The 25808-nt window shown below is 42.7% G+C and overlaps 1 protein-coding gene across 1 annotated transcript; it reads left to right on the forward strand.

Moving 5' to 3' along the window:
* Window positions 1-4160: 4160 nt before the first annotated feature.
* LOC308290686 (CDK5 and ABL1 enzyme substrate 2-like) lies at window positions 4161-24987 on the forward strand (the record flags this gene model as incomplete). Its single annotated transcript, XM_080732596.1, has 9 exons — window positions 4161-4903; window positions 7309-7401; window positions 15179-15259; window positions 17109-17211; window positions 18620-18785; window positions 20350-20447; window positions 22208-22314; window positions 23064-23268; window positions 24711-24987. The coding sequence occupies 9 exons, from the start codon at window positions 4161-4163 to the stop codon at window positions 24849-24851; spliced, it is 1737 nt and encodes a 578-aa protein (XP_080588722.1). The 3' UTR covers window positions 24852-24987.
* Between the last annotated feature and the right edge of the window lie 821 nt (window positions 24988-25808).

The raw sequence follows: 25808 nt of genomic DNA on the forward strand, positions 1-25808 counted from the left end.
CACGGCCATCTTGCCATGAAATGCCACCCCGGTTTTTCAATGCAACATTCAAACATGGCGCCCGGTGAATCTGGTCTATTGCTAATTATGCGTATTACAGAGCCTGTCGTCCGGCAGAAACCTCTTATCTCCATTTTCTAACTTTTTGTATTTTTTCTGTAAATCAATGCCATACTTGATCACAGCATCCAAAGGAGCAGGTCCACAGATTTATTTTTAATTTTATTTAGCCTATTTTCTTTATACATTTTTTAACCTTTGCTGCTTTCGAATTTGAATCTTGAAAAGTAACAGCTTTGGACAAGTATATCGACAGAGACGATATACTTGATCCTCGCTCCGAGGACTTTGTGAGGGAGGAGCCTCCAATCTCCCAAAAGCTCTCGGCTCCTCCCAAAAAGCAACATTTTACGATTTTGGAACGCAAAGGATTTCCAGGTCACATCGGAGGATGGAGGAAAGGAGGCGAGGAGGCGAGGAGGCTGGAACTTTGAGTGTTGGGAATCTGGCCATCGTTAGTTAAAGGGTCAACAACACTGATTAGCTGGTCAGTGAAGAGCACATACGGGCACATTACGGGCTGAGTGAGAGCCAATCAGAGGAGGGGCGGTCCTCGGTGAAGGGTGGCTTCAAGGTGGCCGTTGTCGCTTTACTGCGGTCACGCTTCATCATTAGGCTCAGTAGCCCTGCGGTGTCGCTTGTCGAGAAACAACAGCTCACAACACTTGAACGCTTTGCGGGCGTAAACCTTGCATGTCCTCACTTTTCAGGAAATGGCGAAAAAAGGGTTATTGTTTGTGCCGGACAGACAACTCTCCATATTTGAACTTTTCAAAAATTAAGGCCCTACTTGATCATACTACAGTGTCACACCAAAACATCAAAAGTACTACTTGTGCTGTTCTTGAATTTGAATCCTCAAAATAACAGTTTTGGACAAAAAAAAACACACTTGATCCCTTTCAAACCTGGCCATCACACTGACAGAAATAGCCAATCTAAAAGTGTTGTGAGCGCGAATAACGTTAATTTCCGTTACTTTTGCAACGCACTGTCATGATATGAAATATATGGAGATTACAAGGTTTCTGCCCGACAGCGACACGTATCTGTGGTAAACGATGAGGTCAAGAGGTCACATGAGGTCGTGTCGATATTCGTTCACACTGAGGTCTTATCGTCCTGAACTTGAACAGCAGTTTAATGAGTGGAATGTAAAAAAAGGGGGATAAAGGATAAAATGTTGAAATGTGATATTTGTTACAAGGTTCAGAGCATTTTCAAGGTGTCAGTGGGATTAACAACATTCCTGTCGTACGATATTTGTTATTCGAGGTATTAAGCTAGAAGAAGAAAAAAAAAAAAAAAAAAAAAAAGAACTAAGATATTTGTGTGTGTTTACAAAATGAAATCCATTGTTCGGGAGGGCTGTGCCTCAATATAACTTTTGGTTCTGAAAGGGTTCATGTCCCTGCAGAATGCTGGGTTCACGGATTTCAGTGGTTCTCAACCTGTTGGGGGGAGGGGGGTGACTGTGAAGTGACAATTCAATGACGTTTAATACCTGAAAAAGAAGAAGAAAAATACCATTACAGCATCAAAATGTATCAACAAACCATACACTGGTCAAACCTTTGCTGAATTGTCAAATAATAGCCTATAAGAAACTTACCGGTAAATAGCCGATCTACAAGGTTAAATATCTGTGGAACCCAGTCAAACTAAATGTAATGCTGCCTGAAATCCTACAAATTCCTTAGTGCTTGTCAGGGTGGGGGATCGTGGCCTGAAAAGGTTGAGAACCACTGTCGTATTTGAACAATAACCATCATCATTTCCATGATATTTGCAGTATGTATGTATGTATGTATGTATGTATGTATGTATGTATGTATGTATGTATGTACTATGTATGTATGTATGTATGTATGTATGTATGTATGTATGTATGTATGTATGTTCTGATCATATGACTGCTAGCGGTCATATTTGTCATATCGTTTTCATGTTACATTGCAAACAACCCTCACCACCCCCCAAAAAAAGAACTGGACATTCATTTTTTTATGTGATATTTAGCTGTGTGATAAAGAATTAAGGGGATATACTATTATACGTGAAGGACAAAATAGTGTACAGTAATCCATATTGTATACACGCTTGAACTGTACCAGGGACATGATCCATGGATCGAAGCGTGTGTGCTCCATGTTTAATATCAGGGTGTCTACGTTGATGTTCTGTAGAATAGACACATGAAGAGAACAGTGTGTGTGTGTGTGTGTGTGTAGGTGTGTGTGAGTGTGTGCGTGTGTGTGCGTGCGTGCGTGCGTGTGTGTGCGTGCGTGTCTGCGAAGCACACATAGTGCTGATGCACGCAGAAATGTATCTGATGACGAGCGTGCTGTCATGTGCGTTTAACTTCAAACATTAAGCGTGATTGTGGCGTATAGGTAGGCTATGCCGAAAACATCACATCTACGAGCTCCCGTGAGCTTGTAGATCTGCTGTTTTCAGGTGCGTGACGTGGCCGCGGCAAGGGGAAGCATAAATGGGGCATTCATTGTACTGTGTCATGGAGATATGATGACAGGTTTTTTGTTCATCTTATTAAGTCCAGTCAGCTGAGTTGTTGGGGGCTTTTTTTCCCCCCAGACTTGTCCCGTGAAGAAGCTTGATCTGTCTCCACCCATGTTGCTGCGGTAACGATGGTAAACAAAGCCCCGGGCTTTAGTTGTGGTGCTAACACGACATGACAGATGACGTCTGTGTGTGTGTGTGTACCGTAAACAAACAGAGACAGCCGTCCCAGGCTACTGTACCTCAAAACACGTGAGTGGCCAGGCCACCACACACGACGCTACACAAAGCAAGCCTTAAACAGAACACTGGTCCCCACAGACTGGGAACACCAACTACAAGACCAACGGAAAGTGGAGGAGGAGTTCATTTTATTGTCGTTTTGAGAATAAAGACAAAATGTTTACTTGACAACTTATGCTGTGTGTGTGTGTGTCGTGTGTGTGTTGGAGTCTCTCGGGTTGAATTTAGGACTTGTTACAAAACCATGCACATGGATGCAGTCAGACAGACAGACAGACAGACAGACAGACAGACAGACAGACAGTGTGTGTGTGTGTGTGTGTGTGTGTGTGTGTGTGTGTGTCTGTGTGTGTGAGAGAGAGAGAGAGAGAGAGAGAGAGAGAGAGAGAGAGAGAGAGCTGATAAGGAGAGAGATTGTTGTGATTAGATTGAGTCGATTAGCCGATTAGCCTAATAGGTCAGTGGATTACACCTATATCCATGACCACACGCACGCACGCACGCACGCACGCACGCACACACACACACACACACACACACACACACACACACACACACACCTGACCTGGCGTTTGCCAACAGGTCTGAGGCCCTAAGATAGATGCAGAATAGATATTCCAAGATCAAAATTTAGAGTGAACATTTGTAACTCAAATCTTTGCTTCTGGGGGTCCCTGGAACAAAATATTTTGAGATGAGGGTCCGCGGCCAATGTCATTTTGGTGGTCCTTGACATGACAAAGTTTGAGAAACACTGATATAGTCCGATTCTACAAATATCTTCTAAATCCTATCAGTTAAAAAAAAAGAAAAAAAGAAAGAAAGAAAAAAATATATATGTTGCTGGTTCTCAAACCTTGTCATGTCAAGGACCCCCAAATTGATATGTATTTGGCCGCAGACCCCCATCTCAAAATACTTTGTTCCGGGGACCCCCAGAACTGCCAGAAGCACTCCTAAATGTGGGTCTTGAATTATCTATTCTGCATCCAGTTTAGGGCCTCAGACCCGTTAATTGGCAAACGCCAGGTCGTGTTGGGCGGATACACTCTACATACATAAACAGACCATTTCCGTATCCGCTGTAGACCGGACATGTAAACAGTTTTTCTTTGTTCCATAAAGCTGCCGTAAAAAAAAAAGAAAAAAAAGCCATAACCATCGTCCAACAACCGTCCGAGGTGGGCGTGGCCGACACCCTACCACCAAATCAGCTCCGCTGTGGGCGGGGACCGGCCACCCTTCCCGTCCAATCGGCGCCGCTGTGGGCGTATCCTGGCAGCGGCCTATCGGTGCGAGCGACGCCGTTCGATTTTCAGACAGTCAGTTCTTCTAGCATGGCCACCGCCGTGCAGCAGCACAACGGCGGCGGCGGCGCGACGCACAATAAAGCCCCGCACAAAGACAAGAAGAAAGCCGCCAACAAGGACTCCTCCTCCACGGCCAGGCGGCGGCAGGCGGCTCTGCTGTTCCTCAACAACATCTCACTGGACGGCCGGCCTCTGTTACACCGCGGAGGAGGCGGCAATAATGAGCTCCAAACGGAGCCCTTCACCGCGACGACGAGCGACGAGAACCGGTGGGGCAGCAGCTCCACCGCGGAGGCACCGGAGCTGCTACTTCACCAGCGGGGCTCCTCGCTCCCCCTCCCCCAGGTGACAGCCGGCGTCGTGACCGCTGGCAGCAGCGCTCCTCCTCCTCCAACCACCAACAGCTCCACGTCCTCCTCCGAGTCCTCGGCGTCGGTGGTGGCGGTGCTGAGCCCCGTCGTCGTGCGTCCCTCCTCGGTCGTCGTCATGATGTCCCCCCCGGTGCCGCCGGGACACAGGTGGAGCGTGGTGGGACTCCGGGGGAACAGTACTAATGACAGCGAGGTGTTCCTGGAGGGTGGCGGCGGCAGTGTGGACGCCATGCTCCCCCCAGAGAGCCCTCTGTCGCCGGGGCCACACCAGTACCAGTACCAACAGCAGCAGAACCAGTCCTTCTCCCTGTCCCTGGCCCGGTCCCCGTCCGCCTTCAGCCCCGGGGCCCCCGGTGTCCCCGGCGTCGCCTCCTCCTCCGCCGCCTCCATGGCTCAGAGGTGAGCCCCAAAACAAACAATGGATGTTTGATCATGTTTAAATGTCGGGGCCTTCCCCCAATCCCCATTCCTATTTCCTACTACTAAAACAAAAAGAGCTTTATTTACTTCCGCAATAGGTGATATCATCAGGTAGTTGAAGCTCATATCTGTGATGTAAAAATCTCCAATCCGGGATTTTTAATGCTTTTTAATTTGAATGCAGATTGCCATGTATGATAGTCTGAATGATTGAAGAATGTATTAGAAAGGTACAGTTTCATGACGGTACAAATCACAGGTACAAGGTCAACTAAAAGGAGATCCTAGTAAGCTTTCCAGCTTATTTACACAGGAATCACTCTATGTAACATTGAAAGACAGACGGATAGAACACAGTACTTTGCATAGGATATCATCAATAACAAAAGGGAAAACTGCATTGTGAAAATGAAAGAAAGGGAAGATATGTTTACTGTGGAAAAGGTGAGGTAAGTTGTAAATGATCCCCTCCTCCCCTCCAGCTAATCAGAAAATAAATGTTCAGAACTAGGACTACTAGTTTCATTCAGTCATGAGAGACTTATCAGCTTCAATGTGATTCGTGTTCCAGCTTCAGTTTGGTCTGCTCATGTGTAATGTCATTATTTCAGCACTTCTCAGCAGTTCTCTCCTGATTCATAGAGACATCCCTTCCTGAAAATGCATCTTCTGTTTACCAAAGAGCTGGGTAGACGGGGAGGGAGACTGAACTCACTCTGTAGCGGTGCAACCTTTTCACCCCCCCCCCCCCAAAAAAAATAAAATAATCAATAGTTCAGGGGTCTTCAACATTTTCAGCCCAAGGAGGTGAGAGAGAGATGAAGCAGGGACCCCCACAACCTGTTTCCATATAGTTTCATCTCTTGACAGCACAATCATCAGTGTATTTTGGAATCATGTCAATTTGTGTTTTCAGATATTTAAAGTTATACTATGTAACTTTTTTAATAAAACAAATCTTAAAATTGTCCTAACTATTAAATCGCTAAAGTTTTAAAACACCCACTCCGTTAATTTCAGCCCCAAAAGCCTTTTCTTTATATGTTTTCTACATAGCCTTGACAGGGGCTGTATTTCCCGGCAAAATTATGTCATCTCCCACATGATACACTACCGGCCAATAACAGCGCAGATCATACACCACCGGCCAATCACAACGAGTCTTGCTGTCTCTTCAGGAAGTAGCTTCCCTCAGCAACTGTGTTTACATTGGTGAAGGAATCTTGCCTGCTACTCCCTCAATCCTGGTCTAAAAATTACGGGAGACGGCTCTACGGATGCGTATCGGCGAGGCGGTCGCGGCGGCCGCGGTGGTCCGCGGACCCCGGGAACGGCGAAAACGGCCGAAAAAAGCAATAACGCGACTGACCACTAGTTGAGCAGCTTCCACAGTACAGCTTTAACCACTTGAACCGTCAATACTTAAAAAAAAATGACCTTTCACTCTTAGTCTGCTCTTTTTCCCCTCTACACCAAAGCTCTTTGCCGAAAATAGCCGATCGTGAGCTTGTAGCTTGTAGCTGAATATGGACACTAGGGTTCAAGTGATAGAAAAAAGTTTCTAACACACAAAGATTTGGAGGACCCCCTGTAGTAACTCTGAGGAACCCCTAGGGGTCCCGGACCCCCTTTTGAAGACCCTTGCCTTGGTATAGTTTGTTGATTACTTTTGATGCAGTAATGGCCTTTATTTTATTTATTTTATTTTATTTAGGTATTAAAAAAGTAGTCCTTAAATTGTCACTTCAGTCCTCTGGGGACACCCAAAAATCATGTGGACTCTATAGAGCCATTTTGCACTTGTTTTGACTAAAGAAACTGACTGCATCTTTAAAACATTGTTCCTCTTGCATAACATTGTTTTGCTCTGACGTGCAGTTGTGATGTAAGGGGATTTCAAAGGTGTTTCACCACTGAACGCCTGGACCCGCAACAATCCAGAGCTTATAAAAAATGTCATGCTTCAGCTATTGAAAAATAGCAGATATACAAGCTCACAGCACGACACCGAGTGCCGCACTGCGAGCTTGTAGATCTGCTATTTTTGAAAAGTCGTGAAAATGTCTGCACATCTTTGAATATATGTATTTTTTAAAGCAAACATTTGTAACTCCAATTTTGCTTCTGGGGGGTCCCTGGAACTAAAACTTTGAGATGGGGCGGTCCGTGGCTAAATGCATATCATTTTGGGGGTCCTTGACATGAAAAAGTTTGAGCAGATCAAAAATAGCTGATTTTAAAGCTCGCAGCGTGCTGTGAGCTTGTAGATCTGCTATTTTTTAAGGGGTAAAGCATACAATAATGCGTAATAATAAAGTGTTCCCGGTCTTAATGGGTTCTAATAAACAGTGTTCACATTCTGTCTCTCTGGTTCTTCCGCTCAGATCAAGAAACGCGTCCGGCTCCCCGGGACCCAAAGTGGCCAAGAAGGTGCATTTTATCAAGACGATGAAACAGTACGACACCAGGGGATGCAGGTCAGTGACTGGATGGAAAGACAGACACGTTCTTATTCACTTTGGAAAATCATATATTGCCAATATATCGTTGTTGTCGGGCAGAAACCTCTTACCTCCATATTCTAACCTTTTTGGGGGTTTTCTCGCCCCGCAATGCCCTACTTGATCATGCCACAGCGTCTCACTAGGGATGGGACGATAATCGTTATTATCGCGATTAAAAAAAACACTCACAATAATCGTGTCGTGGAGATTGAATTGTCCTCTGTCATGCACTGGGATCAATTCACTTTTTATTTTCCAAGCTATATCTGGTACCACTTAACTTCTTCAGTGCCATATTTAAAGTGGGACCTCTTATATTGCCGGTTCGCCAACAAAGGGTTAAAAAAATAGTGTGCACGCTGGTGCACACATTCGTGCACAGATCATGCACTATGCATGTGCATGCTTTTCACAGCTTTCAAACAAAAAAATCCGCTTGGAAATCCGTTCAGGCATTCAGGAGAAGGCAGCCCTTATGCTTTCTTCAAATGTAAACAAACATGGCTGCCATGTTTGAAAGATGGGGTTGGTATGGGGGTTAAACATGCAATTTCGCGATTGCAATCATGGCTAGTACACTGTTTTTAAAAGACGTCCAGAAGACGTCTGGCAGGGAGGTCCATAGTTAAAAATACGTTTTTATTATAGAAAACGTCTTTTTTGGCAGGGTATGAGTTAACGTACTTGATACAGTATTTTTTTTCACTACCTACCAAATGTCTTTGCCAAAAAATAGAAGATGTTACGACGCATTGTGAGCTTGTAGATCTGCTGTTTTTTGGCAAACAGGCTAATTGATGTTAATATCGTAAATCACAAATGTTTTGTTCGCAATAATCGTGACATGACATTTTCATATCGTCCCATCCATCCCTACGTCTCACACGAGCATCAAAAGTAGTGCCCTTTGTTAGATCTTCTACTTTAGTTATTTTCTTAATTTGAATGAAAGCGTTTTGGACACAAATTAGGTTTCCAATCCGACAGACAATATATATAGCAGCTTTATTTTGGAGTTGGTAACAGGCCTTGAATATCCATCCACGTAGCCTTCCATCTTTCCTGGATGCAGTAAGCTGCTTAATTCAGACACACTTTATGAGCTAACTCTCTTTAGCTCGGAAGGAGAATATCGGTCGCCCCTGGCTGGCACCCCTCCTGTGGTGGCTGCAGCTGTTTAATTTAATCGCCCTTGGAGAGAAATCAATCACCCGAGGGAAAGGAAAGCCAAAGAGAAGTGGCGATGTACCCTGACAGTTTGGTAATCGTTAAATGAAACGGAACTAAGAGATTTCTCACACCGCCGTAGACCTTGTTTGTTGTTTGTTCTTGCGTTTCATCTTGGGCCACTTATGATTTGCAGGTGTTAGACTTGAATATTGGGTTACAAAGATCTATTTATTCCCTTAAAGCAGTGGTTCTCAAAGTGAGGTCCAGGGACCACCAGCAGTCTTTGAGGGGGATCCAGGGGGTCCCCAGCAAATATATAATTTAGCATAAAAATCTGTCTAGGCCTTATTACATCAGCTATTTGCTTGTAGATCTGATATTTTCAAAAATCCTGAAAAAAAGAAACATTTTTTTTTTAAATATTTGTGACACTTTTTAACACAACAAATCTTGCATAGGGGTCCCTGGCACAAAATAATTTCAGATGGGGGTCCGTGGCCAAATGCAAAGTTTTAGAACCACTGTATGAGTCGCTATAGTTCCTGACTCATTTGGCTGATCTGAGATCAGATGGCATCCACTTGTGGTCATGTGCGTGCTGGGTTGGTGGATCATGTGTTGACTGGTTTGGAAGTATGAAGCATGCAAGTGTTTCTGCAAGACGATCATTTAGCAATCCAAAGTTAAACCACAGCCTTGTGTTTCAGTTTCTATTTAAAGCTGCCAACATGCATTTCCTGAGTTCTGACACGAGCTGAATTCCAAAGAGACACAAACATACTCAGAACCTATTTACTATTTTGACATTGTTTTGATCAAAACCAAAAGTTTATTCTTAAAGCATTAAAGCCCTTTATTGTGTAATCATTGCTGTATAGAGTGTTTGTTCAGTAGCTAGGGGTCTCTTCAGCTCTTTAGTAAAACAGAAAGAGTATTTTCAGGGGGGACAACAATTTCATCCAATATATATTCTCAATTTAAACTTTATAGTGTTAGAACATACATTTTGTCAAATTGTCAGCATTTTCTTATTTATTATTTTCATCACTTCCATTTTCACTTCATCCCGTATCCTGTTCTGCATGAGTTCTCCCTCCTAATTGGATAAAAATACAAATCTCTTATTTTAACACCTTGACGTCCGAAATAGAATGGTGGTTGGTAGATTAGCCGTGACATTTCTATTATTGTATTGTGATCTGAGACATAATATTATGTTTATAAACATGACCCCGCAGCCCCTCCATCTTGAACAGCGCCGCTGTTTTTTCTTTTTTTTTCCCCCCCAGGCCAGTAACTCACCATGATTTTCTCGATTTCCGTTGGGATAGAATGGGGGTTTTGGCCGATTGTCGATGTCCCCGTGCGTTTCGCGTGCGCGATCCTTTCACGTAAATGTCCCCGCAAATAGTCCATGTGTGACTGAAGAACAGAACTGAAAAGTTTCGCTAGCATAGCCCCAAGCATGGCTGCAGGAGGAGCTCGAGTGTGTAGACAGTAAACGGATGGGTGGAAGGTGCCTTGGAGAAGGAGAGGCGCTGACGTCACCTCTGCTTCATGCACGGTCTGCATGAGCTATCAGTGCACGAGTGGTGACTAGGGAAGGTTAGACGATCGCCGATTTTCGGATCAAAAGCTTTTATTCCGGTTTTAAAGACAAAGTCCGGGAATGTACGACGTGGCTGAGAGTCCCTGGGGGGATGTGCGATATAGTACGGTTTTAACATTAAGGGGCTCCCCTCCCTTGGCTTAGAAGGTGTTAACAACAACAACAACAAAAATAATAAATTGCATCCACTTTAACTAAACTTTATTATTTAGGCAGCATCTTTTATAATTGGTATACATTGATTGGTACATTGCAGTCGGGTGGAAAACCTCACAAAACTCTTACTTTTTCAGGATCCACATTCCAAAAGTAGCAAAAACAGCAGATCTACAAGATCTACAATCTACAAAACGCGCCTCAATGAGCTTGCAGATCGTCTGTTTTTGTTATTTTTGTGTGACACTTGTTATGATCAAGCAACTGGGAATTAATATTTTTAATAAAGTTAAAATATGGACATAAGAGGTTTTGTGCTGCGGCGCTGCTGTGCTTATAGTCTAGTCTAGCCTCTTTAGGCCAAGAATTATTTCATTCTTTAACTATTGAAAAATAGCAGATATACAAGCTCACAGCGCGGCACCGAGTGCCGCGCTGCGAGCTTGTAGATCTGCTATTTTTTTTAAATCGTGATTTGAATATATTTTTATTATTTTTAAAAGCAAACATTTGTAACTCAAATATTTGCTTCTGGGTGGCCCCTCGAACAACATATTTTGAGATGGGGGGTCCACGGCCAAATACATGTAATTTTGTGGGATCCTGACCTTGACATAAAAACATGTTTTTCAAAAACCCTTAGAAGGATTTAGAAGACACTTATAGAATCGGGTCTTATAGAACTCTCGACTTTGAGAGAGTCTTTTTCGTGATTATTCAAAAATAGCAGATCTACAAGCTCGCAGCACTAAAATATGGACATACAGTAAGAGGTTTTCTGCCTGACACAGCGACAATCTGAGATTTGATCTCTCTGTGTGCTGCGGCGCTGCGGTGTGTCTTTTCTAGTCTAGTCTAGTCTAGTGTGTTTACACAGAAAGCAGCCTGCTGGCTGTATGCTGTTGACTGCTGCTTTGTGACGATTTGTGTTGGTGTTAAAGAGTCGTTACGACATGCCGCTGGCTGCTAGTTTGATGAGTCACAATAGAGAACTGGATTTGACCGACCCAGATCTGAAGCTGTTGTCGCTTGTTTTTTTTTTAAAGATTAGTTTTTTGGGCTTTTTATGCCTTTATTTGATAGGACAGTAGACTGACAGGAAATGGGGAGAGAGATGGGGAATGACATGTGGCAAAGGTCATCCGGGTCATCCGGGAATCGAACCGGCGACGCCAGCAGGCATCATAGCCTAGTATGTGGTATGCGCCTTGACCACCAGGCCAGCGGGCGCCCCCTGTTGTCATTTGTTAATCCTGTTCTTTGTGTACCACTTAGGGTTGGGACGATAATCGTTATTATCGCTTATCGTGATTAAAAAACACTCACAATAATCGTATCATATAGATTTAAATTTATCATGAAATTATCCTCTGTCTTGCCACTGGGATCAATGCACCTCTTATTTGCCGGGCTGCATATCCACCGGTACCATTTAAACCCTCTATAATTAGTAAAACGGACCAGGAAATAACATACTTGATGCAGTCTTTTATTTCTCTACCAAATCTCTTTGCCAAAAAATAGCCAATCTACAAGCTCACAACGTGTCGCGTTTTGCGACGCGTTGTGAGCTTGCAGATCTGCTATTTTTGGGAAAATGTTCCGCCCCAGGATAATGGATGTCGGGGATATTTTGATTATCGCCCCCTCCCTAGTACCACTACCTTGCAACTTAAGTATAAACCAGGCTTAACTTGCACTGCACAAGAGACTGATATTGCTTTGTGTTATGTTGACATGATCCTCTTAATATTTCTTTGTACTGCTGCTTTCGTGGCATAAAGTTATTTCACCCTCTGTTTTTCACCAGTAAACTTGCCATGATGTGACATGGTATAAAGTTGAAGTGTGACCATGCAGTTTGTTGGTGCTTGTGTTGGCAGAGCAGAGGACAATTGTAATGGATTTCCCTGTTCCCCTTCCCAGCTAAGCATATAGGCTCGTCGTCACCTGACCTTAAAGTAGCTTCTTATTTGCTCACTGATAGACATGGCTCCATCCATGTGTCTCATGTGTTTTTTTACTGTGCCAATATTGATGCTCCATGCTCTAGTCTAGAGAGCACGTTGTGTGTGCACAGCAAAATCCTGTGTTCATTTCAAGCCTGGCTTGGGTTCCATTTTATTTTTACACTCTCGTTATAGAGTTTACCCACTGAACCATATACTAGTGTCTCTGTTATGGGGTCGCGAACCTTCGGCGATGGCAGCTTGATCTGTCTGACATCAACGCCTTACTCTATTCTGGATCAATGGCGATTTGTTAACGAGCCATCGTGAACTCGACCCCCTTTCAGTCTTGTGTGTAAGTGCCATTCCCAACGGGCACGATACCTATAAATATAACTAACGTTCACCATGGTATTTTTCTAATAGTCTGTGTGAACACTGCGATCCACTTGACTTAGAACCATTTTTAATAGTTATATACTGATAGTGCTCAGTGGAAATGGCCCTTTAACCATGACTTGCTCTCAATGTGAGAGAGAGCTTCACATACGTGTAATTATTATTGGAAATGTACTGATCGAGATACCACTTTTTCCTTCTGATACCCATAACTTGTATATTACAGGCCTGTAACTCTGAGAGTGCAATGAAACCAAATGGACCATTGTTCCATTTGTACACTCTCAAAGTTCTAGGGGTCCTTGAAGTTAAAAGGTTTGAGGTTTTGATCTAGGAATAGATACACACATCCATTCATAATTGTTCATGTGTAGCTACAAGTTGGTAAATAATAATAAAAATGTATATATTACAGTTTGAGGATGAAACAGTCATCAACTGAAGCATTCAAAATATGACTCTCACTCTACATAAAATATCATCACGTTATAAATTATGTGGTATGGAAATGGCATAGGCTGACATACTCGGTATGCATTTTAGGCAGTATCGCCAGCTTTTCCCATACTGGTGTCAGTATCAGAACAGAAGTACAACAGATTTAACCGAAGTTAATATAGCATCAAAATCACAACAGATTTGAAATTATTAAGTTGCATTTATGAACTTCTCATGCCACACATGGTACTGGTGGCAGGTGAGTTTATTTGTCACAGAGACACTACGCGAACACAGGGACAGAGTAGAGTTCGCAACGGGCCTGAAAATTAAGGCCTGGCCCTAATTGGGCCGGCCCGGCACGACTAATTATCATACATTTTAGGCCCTACCCAGCCCGAAAACGTTGGGTAGGGTTGGGTTCAGGAAGAATTTGAGAACTCTATTGTAAAAGTAAAGTAAAGTAGAGTAAAAGTAATAAAATGATGAAAAGAAAATATATTTTTTTCTCCCATTGAGCCCAAGGCCCAGCTCCACCCTACTAATTAGCACAGGGTTGCCAACATTGGACAGTCAGAATTCAGGAGACTTTTGGGGGGTAGTTTGGGGGGGCGTGGAACTCGATTTAAAAAAAAAAGTAGTTGTACAGAATTTGATTTGATAACTGAAGCAATGTAAGACCCATCTATTCTGTACTAATATTCACTAGTAACTGTAAGTGAATATCTTACTATGATTGAGGTGGTCCTCCCCCAGACATTTTTAACATAGTAGATGTAATTTCCTGTGTTCTGGTGATTTTTTTGGAGTTTGATAGAAAATCCAGGAGAAATGACACGTGTTGCCACGCAAAACCACGGAAATCCTCCAATCCAGGAGAAATTCTGGAGAAATGGCAATTCAGGAGCATGGCAGGAGATGGGGTCAACATTCAGGAGACTCCTGCCAAATTCAGGAGTGTTGGCAACCCTGAATTGGCATACATTTTAGGCCCTACCCGGCCTGAAAATGTTGGTTAGGGTCGGATTCGGGCAGAATTTGAGAACTCTGAGAGAACCAACACGACACTATGTCATCCTCTTGGTCTCATCAACAATGACCAGATAATTCTCTTCCCTCATTCACCTGAAAGGTGCATGAGTGCCGTTCCTACTGGCCACATGCTTTGTATTTTTGTTTTGGAATGTTGATATAATCATAAACCCGACCACCTGACATATACAGCAGCTGCTTTGTACCTAGTGATTTTAAACGGCTCAAGGCATGGTGAAATGCATTCCATGCCATGCATACCATACAGTATGAGAAATGTCAGTTTCAGGACAATGATAATATCAAATATCCCTCTTGGGGCAGAGAAGGTTTGAGTAGCCCTGAACTGTAGAAGTGGCTGAATGAACAGTGAGTGCGGTAGTGACTGATGTAGTTGTTGCTTTAGGACTGACTGTGTGTTTTGTCTTGCCTGTAGTAGGCCTGTCACAACTCGCCCGAGCACAATTATTTTGCATAATTTCAATCATTTTGCATAATCATCAGATTGTTTTCCTTCATCTCTATACATTTTTCAAAATTTCAAAAATAGCAGAAATATTAGATCGACAAACTCAACATGCCACCATCCATGTGATGAGTTGTGAGCTTGAACAAGCTTCTATTTCAAGTATGCAATGATTAAATATGGCCTATTTTGATTAGTAAATTAATTATTTTGACTATTTCTACCCGTATTTCTATCAGTAATTACGTTGAATATATTAAGTTGTGTGTCCTATACAGGTTTTCTTTACCAAGCCTTAGAAGCCAAACAGAAACGTAATTTTAGTTTTTAAATCTTCAATGCCAAAAACGCAATTAAATCGTTAATCACAATTCTTTTTCAGCGCTCTATATTTTGTACCTTTTGATATCGGTTCTCTTCGGGACCAGAACCTGCTTCCTAATTAATCGTGTAAAAAAATGTCATGATTGTGACAGCCCTACCTGCATGTGTGTGTGTGTGTATGTATGTGTGTGTGTGTGTGTCCTGTAGGATCATGCTGATATGTGCCAAGCGGTCTCTATGTGCTGCTTTCTCAGTGATGCCGTACGGACAGAGTTCTGTCAGCCTCAGGTACCAAGCGCCGTCCGTCTGTCCGTCCGTCCCGACCAGAGATCCCACCCCCACCCCCACCCCAGTGTCTGTGCATCACAGTGGTTCTAATCTCTTATCATTTTTATCCCACGACTTTGTAACCCCTTTTTCACCCAGTGCCAATTGCCTAAGCTGTAATCTTGGGCTCTGCTCTCCCTCTGTCACGCCTGGGGAGGGCCCCGAACTGTGCTCATGCTTCCTTCAGTTCATGAGGAGTGAGCAAACAGCTTCTTATCACCTGACAGGGGGGGGGGGGGGGGCTTCCCCGGTTGGACGTATCGCGTTGAAGGAACGCGTTATTCCAACCAGTTCCTTTCCCCTCCATCAGGTGCCCCGGCTGGCCAGGGGGAGGCAGTATAGAGACCAGGATTACTGCATGTTTTTGCATCACAGTGGTTCTCAAAGTGGGGGTCGTCCGGGGACCCCCGGGGGTCCTTTCTTGAGGGGGTTCCAGGGGGTCTCCAGTAAAATGAGCTTAATATCACATCAAAATCTGTCTTAACCACTTTAACCCCTATATCGTCTGTCGGGCGGAAACCTCATATGTCCAAAACTGTTACTTTTCAAGATTCAAATTCAAAAACGGCAAAAGTAGCAGATCTGCAAGCTCGAAACGCTGTGCATGTGTGATGCTGTAGTATGATCAGGTAGGCCTAGCCCGCCGGGTGTTAATTTACTAAAACAAAAACACAAAGTTAAAATAAGAGGTTTCTGTTCGATAGCAATGGTACAGTATACAGAATCCACAGAGCGGCAGCGGCAAATCATAACCGTGATGTTAACTCATTGATTGCCAAGGCCCGAGTTTCCCGAGTTATTACAGTAGTCCCAGGCTGCCAACAGCCCGAGTTTCCCGAGTTGGCAGCCATTTTGAAGAAAAAAAAACAACAAATGCCTAAAATGTATTAGGCATGATCGCAATCGCGAAATTTCAAAATGGCAAAATGTTTGTTTTGTCTGACTTTGAAGGCTACTACTACAGTACTACACATATGGTGCATAATCTAGGCATGGGCGCGCACGATCCGTGCACTAAAAATTGATCCGTGCACTAGAAATTTAGGAAGGTGGCAGTGTTTGTTTTGTCTGACTTTGAAGGCTTCTATCTCATGAATGCCTGAACGGATTTCCAAGCGGATCTTTTTGTTTGAAAGCTGTTAAAAAGTACTACACATATGGTGCATTATCTAGGCATGGGCGTGCATGATCCGTGCACTAAAAATTGATCCGTGCACTAGAAATTTAGGAACGTGGCATCCTGGTCTTGAAAAGGGCAATCAATGAGTTAAGCGGCACCGCTTGACATCGCAACTACTGGGCAGCGCTCTGTGGAATCGTCTATACTGTACATATGGTACAATTTCCATTCCTAAACCTGCCATTCCTACACACTGCCATTCCTATGGAGGCAGTGACCACCTAAACCTAACCCTAACCCTCACCTCAGTAGGAATGGCAGTGGGTAGGAATGGCAGGTTTAGGAATGGAGAACTGACCCCTGTACATATATATACTGCTACTTACAATCTTGATGGAATTAAAATATTTTATCTGGGGCAGTCTGCGACCCAAAAAAATGGGGGTCCTTGAGTTTGAGAATCATTGCTCTCCATCACTGTCATGAGTAGTTGTGTATGTGTTTCTGTGTGTGTGTTTTTAGAAGGTTTGTAACGTGTGTGTGTGTGTGTGTGTGTGTGTGTGTGTGTGTGTGTGTGTGTGTGTGTGTGTGTGTGTGTGTGTGTGTGTGTGTGTGTGTGTGTGTGTGTGTGTGTGTGTGTGTGTGTGTGTGTGTGTGTGTGTGTGTGTGTGTGTGTGCGCGCGCCCTCAGTGACATCAGGACGGACACTCAGAGACAGCGCCTGTCCTCGGTGGTGACCCCTGACCTGCTCCCTGCTCTAGAGGGGGTGGAGCTGGGGGCCTACAACGGAAAGGTAACGTTAATATTCTACGCTCTGTCCATGAATAGGTCACCTTTACACATTTTAAGTTGACGATTAATTCTCACACTGATTACTGCGATTAACAATTTATTTGGAACGTATGAATACAAACAAAATCCCATTTCTGTTTCCCTCCTAATCAAAAAAATTGGCAAAATTAGACGATTATTTTATTACAATAATTATAGATAATTCTGTTGTTATTGTTGTTAGAGATATATTCCCCAAGCTTTAACTATAGCTTTTAGGAGGACGTGCGTCATTAAGCTTGTAGATCAGCTATTTTCGCAGTTAAAAGTTTTATCTGAAAGTATATAATGATTAAATATGTTGGGAAAGTCTTTGTGTATTTCCTTAGTAGTTTAACCAAAGAATTACTTATTTTCTATCAATTACACACCCCATGAATTCTTGAAATCATGGAAATTGATTTGTTTTTGTCACATTCCTGACTCCTGAGATAATGATTTGATGACTGACAAAGACTGGTAGACTCTTTGTCTCCTACTGATTCTCCTACTGACCCATGACCTGGTCATCAAAAATCCATAGGGTGTGTACTTAATAGAAAACAAGTATTTTTGTTTTTCTTTTTTGGTTAAACTACTCCTTTCATAGTTATCTGCAGTGGTGGAAAAAGTACTTGAATGTTTTACTTACTAAAGTATCAATACTGCAATATAGAAATACTCTGTTACAAGTAAAAGTCAGAAATTTAAAATGTACTCTTGAGTAAAAGTATGAAAGTGTTGGCATCAAAATGTACTTAAAGTACCAATAATTAAAGTACAAAATGTTTGAAAATGGCAGATCTACAAGCTTGTGTAAAATCTGCCGTTACGACGCGGTCAAGGCCTGCAAAAATAATTTTTTGTAGATTAAATAAACTGTAGATTTAGTCGACTAAAATATGACAAACTAAATTAAAATGTTATTCTAGGGGTCTTCAACGTTTTCAGGCCATGGACCCCTTAGCTGAGAGAGAGATGAAGCAGGGACCCCCGGATTTCATATAGTTTCATCGTTTGACAGCACAATCATCAGTGCATTTTGGATTCACATCAATTTGTTTTCAGATATTTAACCACTTGAACCATCAATACTTAATAAACTTGACCTTTCACTCTGCACTTAGTCTGCTCTTTTACCCCTCTATGCCAAACCCCTTTTCCAAAAATAGCCGATCTACAAGTTCTCAGAATATGGACACTAGGGTTCAAGTGGTGAAAATAAAAAAGGAGACAAAAAAGTTTCTATCACTCAAAGATTTGGAGGACCCCCTGTAGTAACTCTGAGGACCCCCTAGGGGTCCCGGACCCCCTGTTGAAGACCCCTGTGTTATTCAAAAGACTACAACTAAAACTAAACTAAGTGATTGTGTGGTTGTTGTCCTGTCCAGACGGTGTCTTACGCCCCGTTCCTGTATCCCACCAACGCTCTGGTTCGGGGGCGGAGCAACTCGGCCCTGGACGCCGGCCCCGCCAACACCCCGCAGCCCCGTTACCGCGGCAACAACGGCCAGAGGGCGGCGTCCCGCATCAGCAGCACTGTGATGCAGGAGCAGAGTGAGAACGCACTAATGAATGAACACATGTGTTTCTTTTTATTCACTGATTACAGAATGGAAGTATCAAGGTTAAAACACATTTAGAACGGGTACACATTATTGTGTATCATTATTTTATGCTTTAACTATTGAAAAATAGCAGATATACAAGCTCACAGCGCGGCACTGAGCTGTGAGCTCAGTGCCTGTGAGCTTGTAGATCTGCTATTTTAGAAAAATTGTTAAAATTAGAATTTTGACCTGATTCTATTCTTTTGAATCCTTCTAAGATGTTTTGAAAAACCTATGTCAGCAATCTGGCCAGCCATCGTCAAAGAAAAGGTCCTTTTTTCACTTAACTGGAGCTCAGTTAGTCTGTTCTTGAGAGACCACTATGTCAGTGGTTCTCAATCTTTTCATGTGAAGGACCCCCAAAATTATATTTATTTGGCCACGGACCCCCATCTCAAAATATTTTGTTCCAGGCACCACCCAGAAGCAAAATTTGAGTTACAAACGTTCACTTTGAAAATACATATATTCAAAGATTTGCACACATTTTCACGACTTTTTCAAAAAAATAGCAGATCTACAAGCTCGCAGCGCGGCACTCGCGCTGTGAGCTTGTATATCTGCTATTTTTCACTGGTTAAAGCATTTAATAATTCTAGGCCTACTAATGAATCATGAAGAAAAATAAGAATAAAATGGAAATCACAAGATACATGTACAAACAACATACACACACAACTCAAAGAAACAACGAAAAAATAAGAAATCCCAACACCCCTCTTAAGTTGTCTTAACCCAAACCAACAATGTACATATAAGTAGTGCTAATAGCCTGTGCCAGGCTATTAGCACTATGCAATGACATAAGCTTATCTGCAATACCAGACCATATCATAATGTTTTCCTTGCCCGCTCCATGTAATCTTGCCGTTGAATTGTCAGGAGGTCAGAGGTCAGATTGTAGCCAAGCAAGGACAATCTGAAGGTTCCAAGTCCATCTCCAGAGACCTTGATGTTCCTTCACTGTGTGCAATCTAGATGATTGTGTGTTGTTTTCTCTTTTTTTAAACAAATGCAAGGGTGCCACTGCCAATAGTTTTGTCCACGACTGTAATATGGTACTATTTCTGTCTACTCTGGTGTCTCAGAGAAACCCGCCTGCCAGTGCCATCATCGATGGAAGCCGTTGATCTTGCGTTATATTTTACATATACTGTATATACGCGCGCACTCACTCACTCACTCACTCACTCACTCACTCACTCACTCACTCACTCACTCACTCACTCACTCACTCACTCACTCACTCACTCACTCACTCACTCACTGATGATGTCACTGGTTGGTGTCCATAGCCCTCCTGTGAGACAGACAGTATTATATGAAGATTGGTTGAAATGGGTGGATTTGTCCTTTAACAAGATTCTGTGACTAAATAACGACATGGGAACACAGGCCCTTTCTTCCCTTCTATGTCTTGCAAAGTAATGGTTTTGAACGATATTAAGGTTTCCACCGACAGAGATGACATTCCAGTTGACGTCAGTTTGCTTGTCTCGGTTGATTGACAGGTATAGAAGACGTGGTAAATTACGACCCCAACCTCCTTAGCGACCCCCAGTGGCCGTGCGGCAGACACAAGAGAGTTCTAATATTTGCCTCCTATGTGGTGAGTATACTCTAACGCAAGCTATACAACATGGGTCTTCAACATTTTCAGGCCAAGGACCCCTTAGTCCTTAGAGAGAAATGAAGCAGGGACCCCCAAAACCCTTTCATAGATTACATATAGTTTAATTGTTTGACAGCACAATCATCAATGTTTTTTGGATTCATGTCAATTTGTGTTTTCAGTTATTTAACTACTTGAACCGTCAATACTTATAAAACTTGACATTTCACTCTGTACTTAGTCTGCTCTTTCCCCCCTCTTCACCAAACCGCCAAAAATAGCCGATCTATAAGCTCACAACGCCTCACAGCGCGAGGCGTTGTGAGCTTGTATATCTGCTTGTAGATCTGCTATTTTCTTTTAATTAAAACCGTGAAAATCTTTGAATATTCTATATATGTCTTCTAAATCAGTGGTTCTCAAACTTTTTCATGTCAAGGACCCCCAAAATGACAGGTATTTGGCCGTGGACCTCCATCTCAAAATATTTAGTTCCAGGGACCACCCAGAACCAAATATTTGAGTTACAAATGTTCGCTTTAAAATACATATATTCAAAGATTTGCACACATTTTTACGACTTTACAAAAAATAGCAGATCTACAAGCCGCAGTGCGGTACTCGGTGCCGTGCTGTGAGCTTTTATATATCTGCTATTTTTCAATAGCTTAAGTATAAAATAATTACAGGTTTTAATGGGTTAAAACTTAAAAGTAACCTCTGCCTGGGGTTATTTTCGGCTAACTTATTGTCAGAACAAAGTAATTTATGGACCAACCAAAGAGACGGGCTAAACATGGAGTCAAACATAAAAATGCCCTTAATGGGGTTGTGAGGTGTGCTAGCAAGATTGTGGGGGAGAATTCAGCTGTCTGAGTCTTATATATGATGAGCAGGTGCTTAAGAAAGCATCATCTATTAAAACGGACAGCTCTCCCCTTAATTCTTCATATGAGCTATTGCCTTCCGGCCAATGGTAAAAGGCCCCTGTAACACAAAATAATAGGTACAAATTCTCATTTGTCCCTACATCCATCCGTGCTATCAATAAGGGAAGCAGGAGGAGGTAGCTGTTTATTCTCATGGATGGTTGTTGTTACACTTATACTTATTGTTATATGGATCTTGTGACCATGTCTATGTCCATGTTCTTGTTTGTGTATGTTCACTGTGTTTTTAGAGCTTTTTGTTATTTGCTGTAACATAAATTGCCCAGTTTGGGACATAAACTTGACTTGACGACATTGACCGTGACAATATAGCTCCCATGTAATGCTGAAGGAGTTTGCTAGAACCCAGTGTAAACCTGGCTTAGACTAGACGTAAACCTGTTTATAACAGATACAGTGAGGTGTGTGTTTGTATTACTATACTTGTGAGGGCCAAATGTCACCACAAATATAGTAGTTCGAGGAATAGACGTTATGAGGCCCTTATTTCCTGGTCCTCACAAGAACAATGCTGGTTTTCTGGTTAATAAAATATTTCTAGTCACCACATACATCTGGAACAAACCTCCAGAAACCTGCAGGTCTGCTGCCACTCTTACTTCTTTTAAAAGTAAAAAGAAAGACCTTTCTGTTCGCCACTGCCTTTGAGCTAGTTATTTTTCTTACACTGTAATAGTATTTGTTATTTTCTTTGTTTTATTGTATCCTCCTAATGTCATTTTATACTTGTTTCCGTTGCTTGATGTTCAGTGCAAAGCAAAGTGCGTGCTATAATGTCTTGTACGCTGTGTGCTTGTGTCCCTACAGACGACTGTTATTGAATATGTGAAACCGTCCGACCTGAAGAAGCACATGAACCAGACCTTCAGGGAGAAGTTCCCTCACATCAAGTTGACGCTCAGCAAGATCAGAAGGTACAGAGGGGTTATTCCAACAGGGCTTGCGACACAAACCGGCACATGATTACTAGTGTAGAACACATAAACAGACCACTCCCAGCTGCTTCAAACTGCTAGTCTGCAGGCATTAGTTGGCATTGAAAAGTCGGGGTGACAGAACATTGCATTCTGATGACACCTCGATAGAGGTGTGCATTGGCACTGCCCTCACGATTCAATTCGATTACGATTCACCAGGTAACGATTTTTATTCTATTATACGATGCATTGCGAAGATGTGTTGTAGTGTTGTGTGGTGTGGTGCTAAAGCTGAGTTGAAAACTGACTTTTGTGAGCTTTTAGTTTATCTGGAGCTCATAAGAGCCACTGCACGTTGAGTGTAGTGGCTTGTGTGTGAGAGGGAGGGAATGAAAGAGAAGGGGGACAGAGCGCTCTGGCCACGTTTATACTATTAACTAACTAAAGATGTTTGCATCCCCACTTAAAAAGCAAACTCCTCCTGCCCGCAAGTTGTATTTACCTGCCACGGGCAGCCAGTGTCAACCCCTGTATAAAAATGGCTATACTCATTTATTATGTCAAGTTGCTGCATCAATTTGTATCGAATCGTCCTCTGTCGAATCGCGATGCATCGCAGAATCGAAAGTTTTTGACACCACTACACCTCGGTAGCCTGCACCACTGGCCTGCTAGTCCTCAGGTCTTAAAAAAAAAGAAAGTAAATCCTTTTTTCCCCACGTGTGTGTGTGTGTGTGTGTGATCAGCTTGAAGAGGGAGATGCGCGCACTGAGTGAGGAGGGCGGCCTGCAGCCGGCCACCATCGCCATGGCCTTCGTGTACTTTGAGAAGCTGGTGCTGCAGGGCCGCCTCAACAAGGCCAACAGGAAGCTGGTGTGTGCCGCCTGCGTCCTGCTGGCCGCCAAGATCAGCAGCGACCTGCGCAAGAGCGAGGTCAAGCAGCTCATCGACGTGAGTACAGCGCCGTGTCACACATAGGGCTGTCACAATTATTACATAATCGTCTAATCGCAACTACCTGACATAATCGCGATTATTTTTCATAGTTCGTCTTAATCGTTTCCATGTTGAAAAATGTTCATATATATCTTTTTTAAGTCAAAAATTGTGGAAATAGCAGATCTACAAGCTCACAACGCGTCGCGAGCTTGTAGATCGGCTTGTAGATCGGCTATCCACTATCGATGTTCTTTTTAAGTATAAAGTTGTCAAATATGTCAGTAATTTCTTTGCATATTTAGGTTATGTGTCATATCTACCGTGTGCAACTTCAAAGCCTAAAAGCCAAACAGAAATGTAATCGTCAACAACAAAGACACAATTAAATTGTTAATCGCAATTATTTGAGTGACAATTAATCGTCATGTAAAATGTCATAATCGTGACAGCCCTAGTGTCACACATAGGGAGGTGACGATATGAACATTTCATGTCACGATTATTGTTACCAAAATGTGTGATTATTATCGCGATATAAAAAGAATAATAATATCCCCAACATCCATTGTCCCGGTGCGGAACATTTGCCAAAAAATAGCCGATCTACAAGCTCACAACACTTCGCAACGCAATCGGCCATTCCAAAACATTTTCAAAAAAACATTCCCAAAAAAGAAAACGTTTTTCGTGAATTGAATTTATTTGTTGTCATTAATTGTGTGGCTTTTAGACCTTGTCAACAAAAGTTGCACAGCGGGCACAAACCCCACTTTGAGAAGCACTTTTTTTTGTTTGCTAATGACTACATAATAGTCAACAAAATCTGAATTGTTCAACTAAAATGTTGATCAAAGAAAAAGTAACAGGAGTCTCTCCAGCTCTAATTTCATCCAATCAGGAGATTACCCATTTATCAGCTTTCTCCGGTTTCAATTGTGTCTGCTCATTTCTTTGTGTCATCAAAAGAGCTGGAGTGACTTAAAGAGCCCTGCTACTGAACAAACACTTTAGGCACTTCTGTCCTTCCATCCCATCCATCCCATCCGTCTCAACCGCTTATGTTTGCCTACATCAGGGGTCTTCATGTTTTCAGGCCAAGGACCCCTTGGTTGAGAGAGAGAGATGAATCAGGGACCCCCACTACCTCTTCATAGATTCCATATAGTTTCATTGTTTGACAGCACGATCATCAGTGTATTTTGAATTGAACCGTCAATACTTAATAAACTTGACCTTTCACTCTGTACCCCCTCTACACCAAACTTCTTTGCTGAAAATAGCCGATCTACAAGCACACAATGCCTGTGTGATGACTTATCGGAATTGTACAGACTGATATACTCGCCGATACCCACAGTATGGGCAGCTTTACTGTGGTCGGTATTGGAACAACTCTCTCCAGCAATACCCAAAACATTGAGATGTGTGTGTGTCTTCTCTTTTAAATCACACAGAGGCTGGAGGAGCGCTTCCGCATCAACAGAAAGGAGCTGATTCCTCTGGAGTTCTCTGTGCTGGTGGCTCTGGAGATGGGCCTGTACCTGCCTGAGAGCATGGTGATGCCTCACTACCGCAGGCTGGTAGCACAGGGCTGAGCAGCCTCTTTCATCAGCCTACCGGTCCAATGGGGCTGATCCAGGGTCAGTCTACCAGTCCAATAGGGCAGTGGTTCTCAACCTGTGGGTCGGGACCCCCAGTGGGGTCCCCAAATTATTTTGGGGGGTCCTCAGATGATTATGCACATTTCTAAAGTGACAAATTAAACATAGGCCAAATTTGAAAATAGACTATCGCCTCGCGTTGCGAGGTGTTGTGAGCATGTAGATCTGCTATTTTCACAACAGAACCGTGTTATACAAAATGTAATGCCTCAACTCTTAGTGCTCATCAGGGTGGGGGGGGTCCCCAGTTAAAATATGATTATTCTGGGGGTCGTGGCCTGAAAAGGTTGAGAACCACTGCAATAGGGCTGACCCTGGGTCAGCGTCACTACCACAGGCTGAAGTAAGTGGACATTGTGCATCAGGCTGACTCTGGGTCAGTGCAAGTATCTTCACAGAGCAGCAGTAATAATGTAGCTAGTCAGGTAGGGCTGGGTGATTTATATTATGGACACAATCAAAATGTCACAAATAATCATTTTATTTTTTCTGAGTGGTGCTAACCGCTCCTACATCTGGCTTTGTGTGTATGTACGCATGACTGTCCCGCAGAGCTTACCCAAGCTTTGCGGGATGCTTAATTACAGATCCATCTAAATATATATATATATATATATATATATATATATATATATATATATATATATATATATATATATATTGTGTAAAAGTACATTTGTCTTTAAACTTCTTGAAACTTTCATATATTCTAGATACATTGCACAATTTAGATTTTTCTTTTATGGCATACAGCAAAAGTCTATATTTCAAAATATTACACAAGACCGCTAAAAACAAGGATTTATAATAGAGAATTGTCAACCTTCTGAAGTTGCTTGAAGTCCATTGGGAAGTTTCCGAAGTTACTTATGATTTGGGGTGCTATATGAG

This window comes from Nannobrachium achirus (assembly GCF_963921795.1).
Source record: "Nannobrachium achirus genome assembly, chromosome: 9".
NCBI classification, from domain to species: domain Eukaryota; kingdom Metazoa; phylum Chordata; class Actinopteri; order Myctophiformes; family Myctophidae; genus Nannobrachium; species Nannobrachium achirus.